Source organism: Passer domesticus, chromosome Z, assembly GCF_036417665.1.
Source record: "Passer domesticus isolate bPasDom1 chromosome Z, bPasDom1.hap1, whole genome shotgun sequence".
In the NCBI taxonomy this organism is placed as follows: Eukaryota; Metazoa; Chordata; class Aves; order Passeriformes; family Passeridae; genus Passer; species Passer domesticus.
In genome coordinates this window covers 9,617,525-9,631,893 of record NC_087512.1, presented here as the reverse complement: position 1 = coordinate 9,631,893, position 14,369 = coordinate 9,617,525, and the positions used below count along the sequence as shown (strand labels likewise).

The following is a 14,369-nucleotide window of genomic DNA, read 5'->3' as shown; positions in this document are numbered from 1 at the left end:
GCATATGTGAGGGACTATGGGATGCTTACTGTCACTTCTCCAAAGGCAAAGGATGCTGCCTTCACCCTGCTTCCACCCTCATGACAGAAATTAAGGACAGGCATGAGCTAGTCATCTGGTCTAACTCCAGTTAACCGAAATTTTGCATAGCTGGCAATGAAGCAAAGCTGTGTAAGTTTGTCTTCTGTGCAGTTTTCAAAGAATGAGAACACAGGTCCTAGCAGAACCGCCCCACCAGTGGAGGAGAAGAGAAGCAACCAAAGCTGCAGTGCCTTTACCTTGCTTATCTCCAGTGAGAACCCATATCTTGATGTTGGCTTTGGCAAGAGTCTCAATTGTCTGTGGGACCCCATCTTGCAGCTTGTCCTCTATAGCTGTGGCACCTAGCAGCTTAACAGAAATGACAGGGAGCTGGTTAAGTCCTCCTACCGCTACCAAAGGAGAAAGCATTAAACCTAATTATTTAAGCAAACTCAAATGAAATCCCCAGGAATAAGGTTGTACTGATAGTCATTCTTCCTCAGCAAATTTACTGTACACAGTACAGTCCTGATCCTGCAGATGTTTTAGGCTCTAATGTCCCCAAGCTCTGATGGATTATGAATATGCATTATTTGCAAGAATGTTTGCAGAGCTACAGGTCTGTGTTGTTCCATGTGTTCCCTTCAGAGCAGATAGAACTTTAATAGAGGGACAAAGCCACTCTGGATCCATGTCCCCAAGCCTCCTCTGGTGTGGGACTTGATCCCAGCTGTGCTGTACTGCAGATGTCACATGGCTGCTAAACACCTTCTCCAAACCCTAACAGACCTGTCCCCACCCCTGGTCCTCACTGTCACACAGCTACACCCCAGACTGCTCAGAACACAAACCTTCATTATTTTTAAGTTACTGCTTTTTCTCCTGTTTGAAGGTAGTTGGTGGCTTTAAACTGTCATCAAAAAGACATGGAGGTTTCTGTGCTACCACCTACCTCCTGCTGCTTGGAGACTAAATTCAGGGGTTAGCTTTAAACCTGGGATCCCTTTTGGCATCCTGAGGTGTCCATCATACCTCAGGTATGAGCATTATCAGTGTAGGTAACACCTCTGAGGGAACTTCTCTACAGGGTCCTCAAAACTGACAATCCCTGTTTTGCAGTAGTTCCTGATCCAGCTAGAGACCATGCAACTTCCAAAGGCCAGCCTTTCCCCAGCCTTTTCACGCTTGCTCCTTCCCTGAGCACTGCTGGCATTCTGAGCATACAGCTAATGGAAGGAGCAAAGGCGTCAGGATTTCCAGGGTTTCAAGAAAGCACTGCCACGAGTGCAAAAGCTGGATTGCTTCTGTTCAGATCACACACATGCTTTTCATTCATTATTCATGGCTCTGAAACACAGGCAAATCCTCCAGGGCATTTAAAAACTGTAACAACACTTAGGGAGAGAAGAATGACCCAAAGATCACAGTTTAGCTCAAGTTCAAATTCACACAAACGTGTTCATGGATATCATCTACCCATCCTGCCCAGGGCTGGAAGAACAAAGGAGACACTCTCATGGGCACTGGAAATTATTCACTGCCTGCCAGTTCAAAGGCTGGAAAATAAGTAGATCAGCCATTTGCACATACAAAGGATAGCTATGAAATATTTGTGTCCACGTCATCTCCTGCAGGCTCTGGTATGTCACTTCATCACGAGAAAACGACTCTGACACCCACGTGAGTTAAAATAAAACCATTCCCTTGAACTGGTGGCTGACACCCCAGCTATGGGCTCCTGATGGAGGTGCCAGTGAACATGCAGGGCTGCTGTGTTCTGACCTGCTCCTGTCACACAGCCCACTGAGCTGTTTGCAGAGCGGTGTTTAGCAAAGTCATACTGAGCTGTTTATTGACAAACCACCACCCTCTCTGCCTCCCCCAGAGCCTGGCCCAGATTCCCTGAATTACCAACCATTAGGTCTTTTTCAATTTCTTCATACAACTCTGACAGTTTGTCTTCCCGTCCTTCCAAGGCAGTGCTTGCTTCATGGTGACGCCTGATCCAGTCCTGAAAGTACTCTTCCTCCAAGCTCTTGTAGGCCACCACGAGTGTCCTCAGGCCTTCCCCAGCAAACTCCTACAAGACAGTGGTGAGACAGAGGATCCAAGGTCCAAGAAGAGCGGTCTGGTCACCTAGGCTTACAAAGGACCTTCAGAAATCAGACTGCTAAAAGCATCTTGGTAAAGTTTTTGGAGGAAAGGTGAAAAAATGACACCTTAGGCCACAAATGTTGGGGTATTTTTAAATAGCAATTCCAGACTACTTTATTATTACTATCTGTGGTCTTTATGGAAAAAAAAAAAAACCCTCAAAAGGGCCTTTCTACTCTCTGTCTCAAAACCTTTACACTAACCAGGCATTTGCTTCTCAGGTTTGTATTTCTGAAAAAGAGGTCCAGAACAGTGAAACCTAAACAAACACTGAATACAGCCTCAAGTTTTGGATATTGATTTAACATTTTTAGGTGGGCTCAACTATGTTTTCTAAAGGACAACGTGGAGCTCAGTGTTTGGTGGAACAGCAAAGATGCATTTGTGAAATGCATCTCTGGGAGGTTTTTCCCCAGGCTTGAAGTAAAGGTGCATCAGAAACGGGTCATGGGTCTTTAAATGTCATGCATTGGATTTGCCATCTTTGTCCATATTACAGAATCATAGAATGATAGAATGTCTTGGGTTGGCAGGGACCTTAAAGATAATCTCATTCCAACCCCACTGCCATGGACAGGGACACTTTCCATGAGACAAGGTTGCTCAGAGCCCCATCTAACTCTTCCAGGGATAGAGCATCCACAGCTTCTCTCAACAACCTGTTCCAGTGCCTCACCACCCTCACAGTAAAGAAATTCTTCCTAATAATTAATCTAAAACTTGTCTTTCAGTTTAAAGCCATTAACCCTTGTTTTATCACTACATGCCCTCGTAAAAAGTCCCTCTCTTGTAGCCCCTTTAGATAGTGGAAGGTGTTATAAGGTCTCCCTAGAGCCTTCTCTTCTCCAAACCAACCAAATCTCCCAGCTACAGGTGAGGTGCTCCAGCCCTCTGATTATCTTCATAGCCATAGACTCACTCCAACAGGTCCATGTCCTTCGTATGCTGAGGGTCCCAGAGCGGGACAGTGTTCCAGGTTAGGTCTCACAAGAGCTGAGCAAATTTGAGACCTAAGGCCATAGAAACTAATTTGTTTCTCTATTCCATAACTTAAAATTGCTGCCTAAGTACTGTTTCTAAAATCTGGGTGTTTTCTTCCTGAAGACAAAGTATGCTGGAGAAAAGGAAAACATCAAATGCAGAGATGTTGTTGAGAAGGAAGCTCTTACATTCAGGTGTTCTGTGGTCTCCTCTTTGAGAGAGTTGCAGGATGGATGAAGCAGTTCATAAAGAATGGTGTCAGCCCCCTTGCAGTACAAAGTCAAGTCACCTTCTGGACTCCGCACTGTGAGGAAGAGGAAAATAAATGCTACAAATCCCAGACTGAGTCTTTTGGGGTACAAAGCCCTCCCATCAAAACCAAGAACACTTTCTACAGGTGTCTGAATTTCCCCAAGTTTTGGCAAACTCCCAGGAATCAAGACAAGCTCTGCTTAGAAAAGAGAGTGCATTGGTCTGAGCAGACACTACATTGTCCCTACAGGCAGAACTTCACTAAAAAGTGAAGAATAATTTGTTTTTAGGGAACTGGTCCTATTTCTCCTATTTTCCTACCAGTAAGCTGTAACTACAATTACAATATTCCTGAAATATTAGAGTAAGCTGGAGTGTCAATAAAGGTTGCAAAAACTTTATTGAATAATTTCTCCATTTTCTGTTTGGGAGAAATTGGAAATTTGTTTATTGGGAAAAACCCTTTTTTCTCAGTTTCTTTTTGGTTTCTCCGGTCCTACTTCCTCAAATTTCACTAAAAATTTAAAAGCTGATTAGAAGAAAGGCCTTTCCTGTTTTGTTATGAGAGGAGCAAGATATATGAAAAGCTAAGTGTCTTTAGGAGGCTGGCTTGCATCACTGTGGTCCAGATGTTGAGACTTATCCCACCTGCCTCCTTTAAGTATTTCTCTGGCACTGTTGCTGTGTAATTATAAAGTCAAGGCAGCCCATCTCAAGTCCTCAGAAATAAATCTTGTTCAGAGCACACTGCAAAGGAGGTCTCCTAGAAAAATTCTGCATCACAGCAGAATGAGGGACAGCTCCAGAACCTAAAAAGTCAGGAAGAAAAGAAAGCACCAAAGGGAACATACCAATCACAGACATTCGCTTGCGAACATTGTTGAAATCAAGAATAGCCAGAAGTTTGTAGACTTTTGTTTCTCCCATTTCTACAACAGTGATGGTCTCTGGCGTGCGAGCCCGGAACACAAATCCAAAGTTTCTGGCAGCAGTGACTAGGGCTCCCTCATCAGGAGATTGTGCTTGATACACCAAGTTACCTGACATGCAAGAAAAAAAATGTAATGTGACTTTTGACTTATTTCTGAGCTAAAAAAAAAAAACCAAAACCACAATCTAAGATATAATATAGCAGTTATCCCTTTGCTTTTCAGTCTATCCACAGACGTGCAACACTAAAAAGCACTTTATGTCCACACATCTCCATCACATCCCACCAACCCATCCTCCAGGAGAGTGCAAGAGGCCCCCTGGATCCTTTTGGAGATTTTAATCACCCTCTTTGGAGTCTAACATCTCACTGAGAGGACAAGTTGCTTGGGTTTAGCCCCTTCTAGTCACATCTGCATGATTTTTCTGCTCAGTATTTTCACTTTATACCTGTCAATTAATTCTAGCCTCTAAAGCATGGCTTTCATCCTGTCTGGGATTTCAGGAGGCTGACCTAGTAGCTGTGGGAGCACTGGGTGAGAGGAGCTAATGAGTCTCCAGTGGATAGGTACTCTATGTTCTTTGATTTTTGGGGCTAGGAGAAGAATAGAGGGAGAGCAGGGCAAGCCTTTGCCACCTCAGGGAAGCTGTGGCACCTGCAATTTCCGCACTCCAAAGATGTGGTGTTTGCAGTAGTGTCAACTCCACCACAGGAACACACAGGGAGTGGAGGCCCTGGTCCTTTCTCTTCCCATGTGGCATCTCCAAAGACACTGATTTATTTGTAGCCATACACTACAGAAAATCACCAGGGAGCCAAAAGGACCAATAACAGCTTCTGTGGAGAGAAGACAGGCTGTGGTGCGAGTGAACATAACCACTCATTCCAGTGCCTTCAATAGTCCTCACCTTCCTTCTTCTCCTCTGGCATCACTGTGTGGCAAAGGGAGAGCAGCCGGAAGAACCTGTGCGTCGGGACATCATTCAGCTTCACGGCTTCAACCAGGCTGTGGTCATAGAAGGCAAACTTTGGGTCGGCTAATGGGTTGTATGAGAAATCAACCTTCTCTGTGTTCTGGAAAAAAACATGGCTTGGTATTATTTGTTGAGCTCTCACATGGCTCTACACCAATTCCTGCCAACACTGTCCCTGCCTCCTCCTCACGTTTACAAAGGACCCCCATCCTGCAGGGCTGGCTGCTCGTGACAGAGATTGGTGGATTTAAGGAAGTGAGAGGTCACGAAAGGTACTTAATCATAGGACAGGACAGGCACTAAATGTGCCTTTCAGAGCAGCACTCAGTCTAAGAACCAGTTAGCTAAACTGCCTCTCTGAGCAGCAGCTAATGCTCCAACCAGTCGATGCCTACAGCAAAGAAGTGCCTGCCTTCAACACATGCCTGCTTGGAAGCATCGTGCTTACAATGTCAAAAGATGCCTGTGAGAGTGGAATGCAGAAGTCCAGTTTAAAACAATTCAACGGTCTGTCTTATCCACCATGTTTTCCCAAAACCTGAAAAAAAATTCTGGTATGGAAAAAATAGGACAGGCAGGTGAAGTAAAGGTTAAACTCCACAGGCACTACCCATTTTGTCAAAAAACAAGGAGACCCAAGCAGAGTGGAACACTACTGGAGAAATGTCCAGAAGCATACCACATGATGTGTCATGGACTAATGGACTGCCAAGCCTGCCTTGGACACTTCTGACTCCCACCCCATCCCTGATGAGCTCAGAGTTTCCAGGATGGGAATCATCCTTTTGACCTCTGCACACTGACATTTAGCACTCAGTCCAAGAGCACAGACCAACCCTCCCACACCCGTCTGTTCAGCAAGGTCCAGGCACAGCAACATTGTGGGTGTGTGGGCAGCAGGACTCTGCTCCAGAGAGTGTCAGGGTGGGGTGGACAGCTGGCAGGAGTCCAGTGTGTGTCACCAAGCAGGGCTGATGGAGAGAGGGCAGGCTGGAGGCACAGTGCTCAGCACAAACAGCCTGTTTCAGTGGGCAACTTAAGTTCTAAATGGAAAGGAAATGAATCATTGGAATGAGGAGTGGGATTTTCATCATCATCTTGCTGTTTGTTATTTGGATTACTGCATGCAGCTTTCAGACATTTTTGAAATGAAGACATGCATTTGTGCCTGCAAGCAGAGGCTAAAGAAAAATGTAAAAATTACACATTTTCACACTTTCTGAAGTCTGGACATCAGAAGAATTTGACAGTGACCTTGCTATTGGTGTGAACTGCACTTACTAATTCCTCTCTAAAGCTTCAATTAACTGACAAGGTTAATAAAATTCACTAATGTCCAAGTCTCCAACAAACACAATAGTCAAATGCTCAAGAGAAGCTGTGCATGCACCAGGATGTCAGGTGAAGCAGAGGGGACAGTGGGCTGTTCCCAATCTGAAAGTTAAACCCAGGCTTACTGGAAAGGAACTTAACTCTGGGAATTCTCTGACATCCAGAGGGACACATGCCTATGTTTTGAGCATCAAGAGCATCAACTCTTGCAGGGTCAAAAACATAACCTTGCAGGGTTCTGTCCACTGATACTTATCCAGGTCCACTGAAAGCACAGATCCTGATAGCACTTGAGCACTTACCTCATTTATTTCTATCCTTTGTCCAGACATATCATACACATCACCTGCAAACAAGAAAGATGAAATTATAGCCACAAACTGCAGGTAAGTGCAGTCTCTGAGCCACAAAATTGACTAAAGTGTTTCTAACTTAGAATCTATTTTAAAAGTTTCAGTACATTGACATGGACACTGATGACTGATGATACATAACAATCAGTTTCTATATTGGTCCGTGACAAAATCTGGAGACTGATAGATGCTTGAAACACAAAGCAGTTACCATAAAAGTGGCTGGCTTTTGAGTAAAAAAGACTTGTCTTGAGCTGAACACAGAGAGAATAGGGTTTCTAGTGCTGGGTAGGAAATCAAAGTGCTACCAGGGGATGACTTCTCTTGTGCCTTCTCTTTCAAAATCCAGCTCCTGGATCCTACTATTTGTAGCAGTCCCTGGACACTCACAGAAAAGGAGTTTCCAAAGCCCATTTCTCCCACATCTGGGTAGCAAGGCTGGTCTACTGATTCTCCCTGAATGGATAATCTGGTCATAGGAATTGAAGACAAGTAATCTCCAAGAAATATTATTAGAACTTCTGCATGGAGAAAAGTTTCACTAGGAAGGTCTGGACTGTCCCAAGGCCAGCCAGTCCCAACATTTCATTGAAACAAGATCAAAATGCAATTGATTACAGGAATGATTCACTCATGTTTGCATCAGCAACCTCAACGGTGACCAAAGTCAATTGTAGTGCTGGTGTGCCTTCATAAAGGCCCCAGGAGTGTAAAAGACACACAGCAAACACCTCTCCCGAGAACCTATGCATCAGCTGATTACCTGGGAACCATAAGCAAGAGGCTTTTGTGCATGTCCTTCCCTTAAGCCTCCAGAGGAGAGCAGAACTAAATCATCCTTTCTGGCATTCTTTCCAGAATGCCCCTGAGCAGCAGAGAAGTACTGTGTTAGGAAGAATCTAAACATTTAGAAAAATAGAGGCAATAGATTGTTTGCCTTCTTTGAGTGTATTTCCCATTCATTTCTTGAACTCTTATCCTTTATCTATGTTGGTGGTGACATGCTCTTCAGAAAAGTCAACTAAGGACACTTGATAGGAGAGATTTCAAACTTCTCATTAGCAGTACTAATGTTAGATATCATAGCAACACTGTTTAAGATAAGATGGTCACCAAAAATGCATAGTTTCATAGGAAGAAAGATTTTCTTTTATTAGGTCAGCTGATAGCATTGAGAAAAGATGCAAACTTTCTGGCAAATTAGTGCATCAGCAGGTCTGACACAGGCAAAGCAGGCACCCATATACAAATAAGCAGTGACTAATTTCTTTGGGGCATCTAATGATGTTAATCAATTAGGCAGTTTACAAAGTGCTAGCACCTTTTGAGCAGTATGAAGAAAACTGCCTTGAGCCATAGCATGAACAAGCCTTTTAAATCAATAACTTCTGGGATCTAACAGAGCTAACAACTCATGTTTTCCATTTTTTCCAACTCCCTACAAACTTTTCTTTCTTCTGGTAGCTGAAGAATGTCAAGTGTAGAGACAAAGACCTGGTCACTGACTACTCCAACTACCTGAAAAGGATGTGGAAAATCACTGCTCATGACATGAGAAATTGCCAAGAGATGACCGTGTGAGAAACTGACAAAATTTGCAGATGAGGCCCATGAGGGATGACTGATTTCATAAGTGATTAGGAGGGAGTGAGTTATGTGAGTTACATATTATATTTTGCAAGGTTAGCTATACCTAGCTAACCATGCTAATAATACCAGAAAAAGCTGTGATGACCTAAGTAGTGATACAGAAAAAAAAAACCCCAAAACATATTTGAGTACAGATGTTGTAAATCTGGGACAAATAAGGCAAAACTAATAGTGTTGGGGCAATAGTGGGGCAGAAAAAGGGAGATAAAAGTGAGAAAAAAGGGGAAACAATTAATACATGGCAAGTGATACAATCAGGCTGTCCAGACATCCCTGAAGGTTAGCCTTACGCTTGATCACTGCAGCTCCTTACATGGCATTCTCTTCTGCATATCATATTTAGTCTCCGTGGATGAAGAGGCACACAGTGAAGAAAACCCAGAGAGTAAGACAAACATACCATAGGATTTGCCGTTGATGGAGCACTTGTTAAAACACATGATGTTCTGGGTGAGAGTTCCTGTTTTGTCTGAGAAGATGTACTTGATCTGCCCCAGCTCTTCGTTGAGTGTAGTGGTTCGAGCCTGAGCTGGCGTGTCATTCAGCGGGTAATACATTTTGCGGTCCCAGTCGATGTAGAAACTGTTACCCAAGCGTATAATCTCCACACTGGTGAAACAGAAAGTGATGGAATATTCATTAGCTTAAACGACAAGCCCTTTATCTTCAGCACCACCATTATCAATTGCAATTAGAAGACAACTTTGAAGGTAATGACAGGTTGAACTCATCTGTCCATAGGTGGCCTGTGGCAAGGGATGCTGAAGCAAGTCCCACTGAAATGATCTACTAAGTTTACAGCAAATTAATTTCTTTTGTTTATGAAGCAGTACTTTATAAAAGTACTTGGACAGTTTCAGAAGTTTTTGGACTGGGAAGCGAGGCAGGAGCAGTGGGTTTCAGTTAGTGCTGTTTCAGGAGGTGGTTTCCAGCAGAGCTGTGGGCTGAGCTCAGCCCAGTGGCACAGGATGAGCACAGCCATGTCTCCAACAACAGAGAGCTACACACCAAGAGAGCCATTGTGTCACTCAGTACAACTAAAAGATAGCATCAGCTTGCACATGACATGAATTTTCACCTGTCTGGGTGACATACTGGACAGTATTCATTCCTCATGTTTACCAACACAAAAGAGAGTCTCAGTAGCAAAGCTGACTGAAGGTAGCTACAATGAGAAATTGAACAGGGCTTTGCAGTCTCTGCCCCAGCCCCAAGTTTCGAGACCATCACAGACACACTGCCTACCTGTCACTCCTATTTGTCTGTCACCAAAAACCAACACAGCTCTGCATTGTCTGGGAAGAGAGAACACTCTCAGCTGCTTGTATAACACCAAGTACTTCAACCTGGATGCACCTACTTACCTGGCATTCCTCACACAGTCCTGAAGCCACCTCGAAGAACAGGCCATTCATTCACTGCTAGCAAGATCCTAATGGTGGCAGGCTTCCAGGCCTGCTCCTACAGCATCCCACACACCTACACCTCCCCTTTAACAGAAAAATCATCCTCTCCTCTTCCAGAGCTCACTGCTGCCCCCACTCCAACCCTGACAAAACCTTCTGAAGGCAGCAGAAACAAGAAAAGCATCACTGTGGTTGTGTAGGAGCATCCACGATGGGGCTGTGTTAGGTTTTAAGGAAAGTGCTGCTCCCAGTTAAGGCAAAAGCTAAATCTGTCCTAAGATCACAAGTGAAAGGAGTTTCTGGCACGTACCTGACGTAGAGCGAAATAGGTACCACTGTGTTTAGAATGATCACGTATGACCAGAACATGAGGAAACCAGAGTAGGAGGCAGAGTTGACACCCTCTGCCCAGGGCAGATAGACCTGGAAGTAGTAGCCCTTATCATGCTCCCAGATACCATTGCCAATGGCTAGGATGAGACACATCAGTGCTAAAAATGCAAAGATCTGAAAAAAAAAAAAATCGAAAAACAAACCAAACAAATCAAAACCAAACAAAATGTATTGCGTTTCAGAAACAAGGAATTTATTATGCGCAGGTTAATCAGAGGACCCTGATGGGATAGGGCTGGATAGCTTAAATCATAGGAAAATGTGCCTAGGGATGAAGAAGGAAAACCAGCAAAATTATGATACTTTTACCTCAAGGACAAAGGTACACAGTGCAGTCTGGCAACTTGGAATTAGAAGTCCTCAAACAGCTGGGGATTTAAATCCCAAGCAGACATCTCAACTAGGGTGGTTACAGCAGTCTGCTGCACAGCAAATCTCATTAGAGGAGAGTTGGGCTGAGGGTCCTCAAACATCTGGCTGCACACTTGGGAATACAAACTGCCTGAAGGACTTGGCCATTTGCCAGATGTATCACAGTCTTCCTCACAATTTCTGAAAGACTATTAAGGAAAATCCAGCAACATACAGTCCGGAATTTAGCACTGGATATTATTCTGATGGTTAGAATAGAGTTAGTTGCTCTCTCAAAGATAATGGTTGCCTCAGTATTTGCCCTCACAATTTGATTACATTTCCTTTGAGCAAACAAAAAAGCACCACCAACCAGTGATGCGTATCCTTTAGAGAAGCCTGTTTCCTGAAGCCTAAAGTAACCAGGGCAACGGCAATTGGGAAGTGAATTTCAAATAGGGAAACCTTACTGAAAATTTGGGCTTGCTCGGAAACACTATTTAACAGACACAAAAACATCACATAGGTCATAAAGCATTTTTGGATTAAAAAAAGACAGGACTGTAGCAATACATTTATTTGGAAAAGAAGACAAAAAGAACAGGAAGAAATAAATTTAACATAAATTAACACAAACTGAAAGGAATTACAGAACTGTGAATATCCAACAGTAATAAAGAATCAAGAAAAGAAAAAATAAAGTCATAAACAGGTGTGTGAAAAGCAAATGTGTTAACAGACAGCCCTCCAAGAGATAGAAGTAAGGAGGAAGAAGGATGTATCTGCTCCATGGTAGATGAAAAAGGAAGATTATGTTCACTGACACTGTGTGGCTCTACTTGCTAATAAGCATTTTCAATGCAGCAAGTCCATCTAATTCAAAGATGGAAACTTAGAGGACAGTTTTTAACCTTTAATATGGTTAGTTTTCAACAATGCTTTAAAACCTGGGAAGACCCACCATCTTGGAATCCTGCTAATATAATTATAATATTTGTAAGGTAAAAATGGTGATGGTGGGAGATATACACTGAAGCTAACTTGTCATCCTTCCTGGACAAATGATGAGAAAATAATTCTTTTGGCACGGTCTTTTCCACACACTTGACATAAAATAACCAATATAATAATAAAAAAGTGAAGATATGGAGTCAACAGGCTGCACAAAAGAGCAATTAAAAATCATCTTTTGCAAGGATAATCATTAGGGAGGAAATATCAGTAAGTTGGACCATTATGTAAAGGCCACACAGCAACAATCACATTAAAACAGTGATCAACCTTTTTAAAAAACAGTAATTGAGGGAAAAACATAGAAACATTGATGGTAAAGCTAATATTTGTACTGCTGAGGTAATCTGTGGGAGGAAGAAAGATACTTCTGTGGAGCAATATGAATCACTTGGTGAAAAGTTCATGCCTGATCAACTCAAGTTTTAATATCAAAAAGCCACAAAAGGGAACTGCAGTGAGAAAAGGTGGCAGACTGAGTTTCAGGGGACACATTTATTTCACACATGAGTAGGAGCTTTTCTATTTAATTGTGCGAAGCCAAATAAATTGCTCAGCTTGTGAAATGGAGACAATATTGCTTGCTGGTAAGGAATGTGGTGCTGTGTTTTTAAACCTCTGTGAACCAGAAATTAAAACATACTTCAATCTGTGCTATTGTAATTATAAGGACTTAAGGGTATTTGAGAGGCATGACCCACCTCTCTGCCCCAGAGGTTAAAAATTATCCATTTGCAGAATATCACAATCCCTGTAGGAATTTCAATGTGTGATTCAGCAACAGAAATATACGTGGGGCAAGACAGGAGCTGAACTTTCCCAAGGTGTCTCTGCCCATGGCTGGAGTGCTGGAACAAGATGATCTTTAAGGTCCCTTCCAACTCAAACCACTCATTCTTGTACCACAGCAGCTCTTGCCTACGGCTGCATTTGATTTATGCACATTTTGTTTTCTGTGCACTGGGCATGTCAATGCTCTCACAACCCCACTCATGTGCAACACTTGTGCTTGCACAAAGCTCACTAACATGCTGCTTGATCTGAAACAAAAGGAAAGCACCAAGCCATTAAAAGCAGCCCTCGAGATTAATTTCTGTGTGCAGAAACAACTGTGTGCAGGATGTTGCAATTGCAACCACAGCCCTGAAGAGAGCAACATGAAAAATCATTGCTTGTGCATGCTCATGGAGCTTCCCAGCATGAATATCATCCCTCCCTGGGTCCTGCCCATGCACTGACTCTTAAGGATCCTCTTGGTAAGAGTTTTGTAAAGAGGAAGTGACTTTTGACTTCAAGACAAATTGACTGTTGGACTGTGAATTAAAACAGTTTCAGTTTCTTGATTGGTACTTTGAGTTCTGCTCTGGGACTTGAAGCAGTCAGTTGTTTAAGAGATGAACGTAAGAGCTCTCTTTCTCTGAAATTTTGCTCCCCCTAGCCTGCTACAAAGCAGCTTTTGGAAAAAAAAAAAAAAAAATTCTGGAGCTGGCAAGTGCATCCCCAGTGGAGGAACATTAACTTCTCCCTCAGATCGATGAGAAACACCTCCAAATGTGACAAAACAGCTATGACTGCCATCTGGGAAGGTTTGCTTCTGATGAACTCTTGTTGGGGCAGACCAGGGCAACATTTAACAGGCACTCCCTTGGCAAACCTGCTTAAACACTGCTTTGTGTCGGGAAGTTTTATGGGAAAACGAACACAAAATAACTTTGCCAGTGTTAACATGGAGTAAGTTTCACTACATTTAAATTGCCTATTTATAGTAAGTCATGGCTGCTTTGTATTCTCCAACTCAAGAGCACAATATACTGCCTGTTTTTATGACCACACTCTGTAACCTTCGACCACCCAGTGAGCTGGAAAAACCCAGTGCCACATCCCCTTAGGTGTGCAAAGAGTCTGGTGTTAATGTATGACAGAGCTTTACTTAGACATCAAAATTTTAGGTTTCTTAAAAAAATGTGTAAAGGAGACAAACACACCCTTGGCTCCTCCAGCGCCCGAGAGCTCAGGCAGAGGCTGATGCAATCGGCTGCAACTTGCTCAGTTTTTAAAACAGAGCCAGGAGGTAAATTCATCTCGTTTGTTTTTATACAGAGAGGCCAAACAGATTGAAAGTCCTGGGTGGGACCCTTGGCTTGTGAAAGGAGATTTAGCAAATCTTAATTGAACAATTCTAGATTCCCGGTTAAATTTTCCTCTGCTCTGTTTCTGTGGACTGTGGATCTGTCAACAGCCCATCCTCCTCTCCAGTCAGAACATAGCAGAACACTTATGAAAATGTGAAATTCTTCAAATGCTTGAAAAATTTTGAATGTAAGAGCCCAAACCTTGTTTGGTTTTGCTATCCACTTAAGGAGAGAAAGGGAAGAAGAATACTGAAGAAGAAGCTGATGACAACTAAGCTTGACAAACCAAGATTTTCCTGTGGTAGAGATTGGTGCAAGATTATTAAAATTAAGGGCATGTCCTCACTGTATACAGAGCAAGGCCTCAAGAAGTATTGAAGTTAACCCTGGAGTGGCTCTCTGTGCTGTGGCACTACTGGGCATCTCTG

The 14,369-nt window shown here is 43.0% G+C and overlaps 1 protein-coding gene across 5 annotated transcripts in view; it reads right to left on the bottom strand.

The window, feature by feature from the left end:
• LOC135290479 (phospholipid-transporting ATPase ID-like) overlaps window positions 1–14,369 on the bottom strand; it is an 85,024-nt gene that overhangs the window by 17,469 nt on the left and 53,186 nt on the right. For all 5 annotated transcript variants that reach the window (XM_064404403.1, XM_064404405.1, XM_064404402.1 and 2 more), the window contains 8 exons: window positions 10,365–10,561; window positions 9,049–9,257; window positions 6,948–6,991; window positions 5,248–5,413; window positions 4,260–4,448; window positions 3,345–3,460; window positions 1,937–2,101; window positions 279–390 (listed from right to left, as the gene is read on the bottom strand). In XM_064404403.1, coding sequence (XP_064260473.1) covers window positions 279–390; window positions 1,937–2,101; window positions 3,345–3,460; window positions 4,260–4,448; window positions 5,248–5,413; window positions 6,948–6,991; window positions 9,049–9,257; window positions 10,365–10,561 — 1,198 coding nt within the window. The remainder of the gene's footprint in view (window positions 1–278; window positions 391–1,936; window positions 2,102–3,344; window positions 3,461–4,259; window positions 4,449–5,247; window positions 5,414–6,947; window positions 6,992–9,048; window positions 9,258–10,364; window positions 10,562–14,369) is intronic.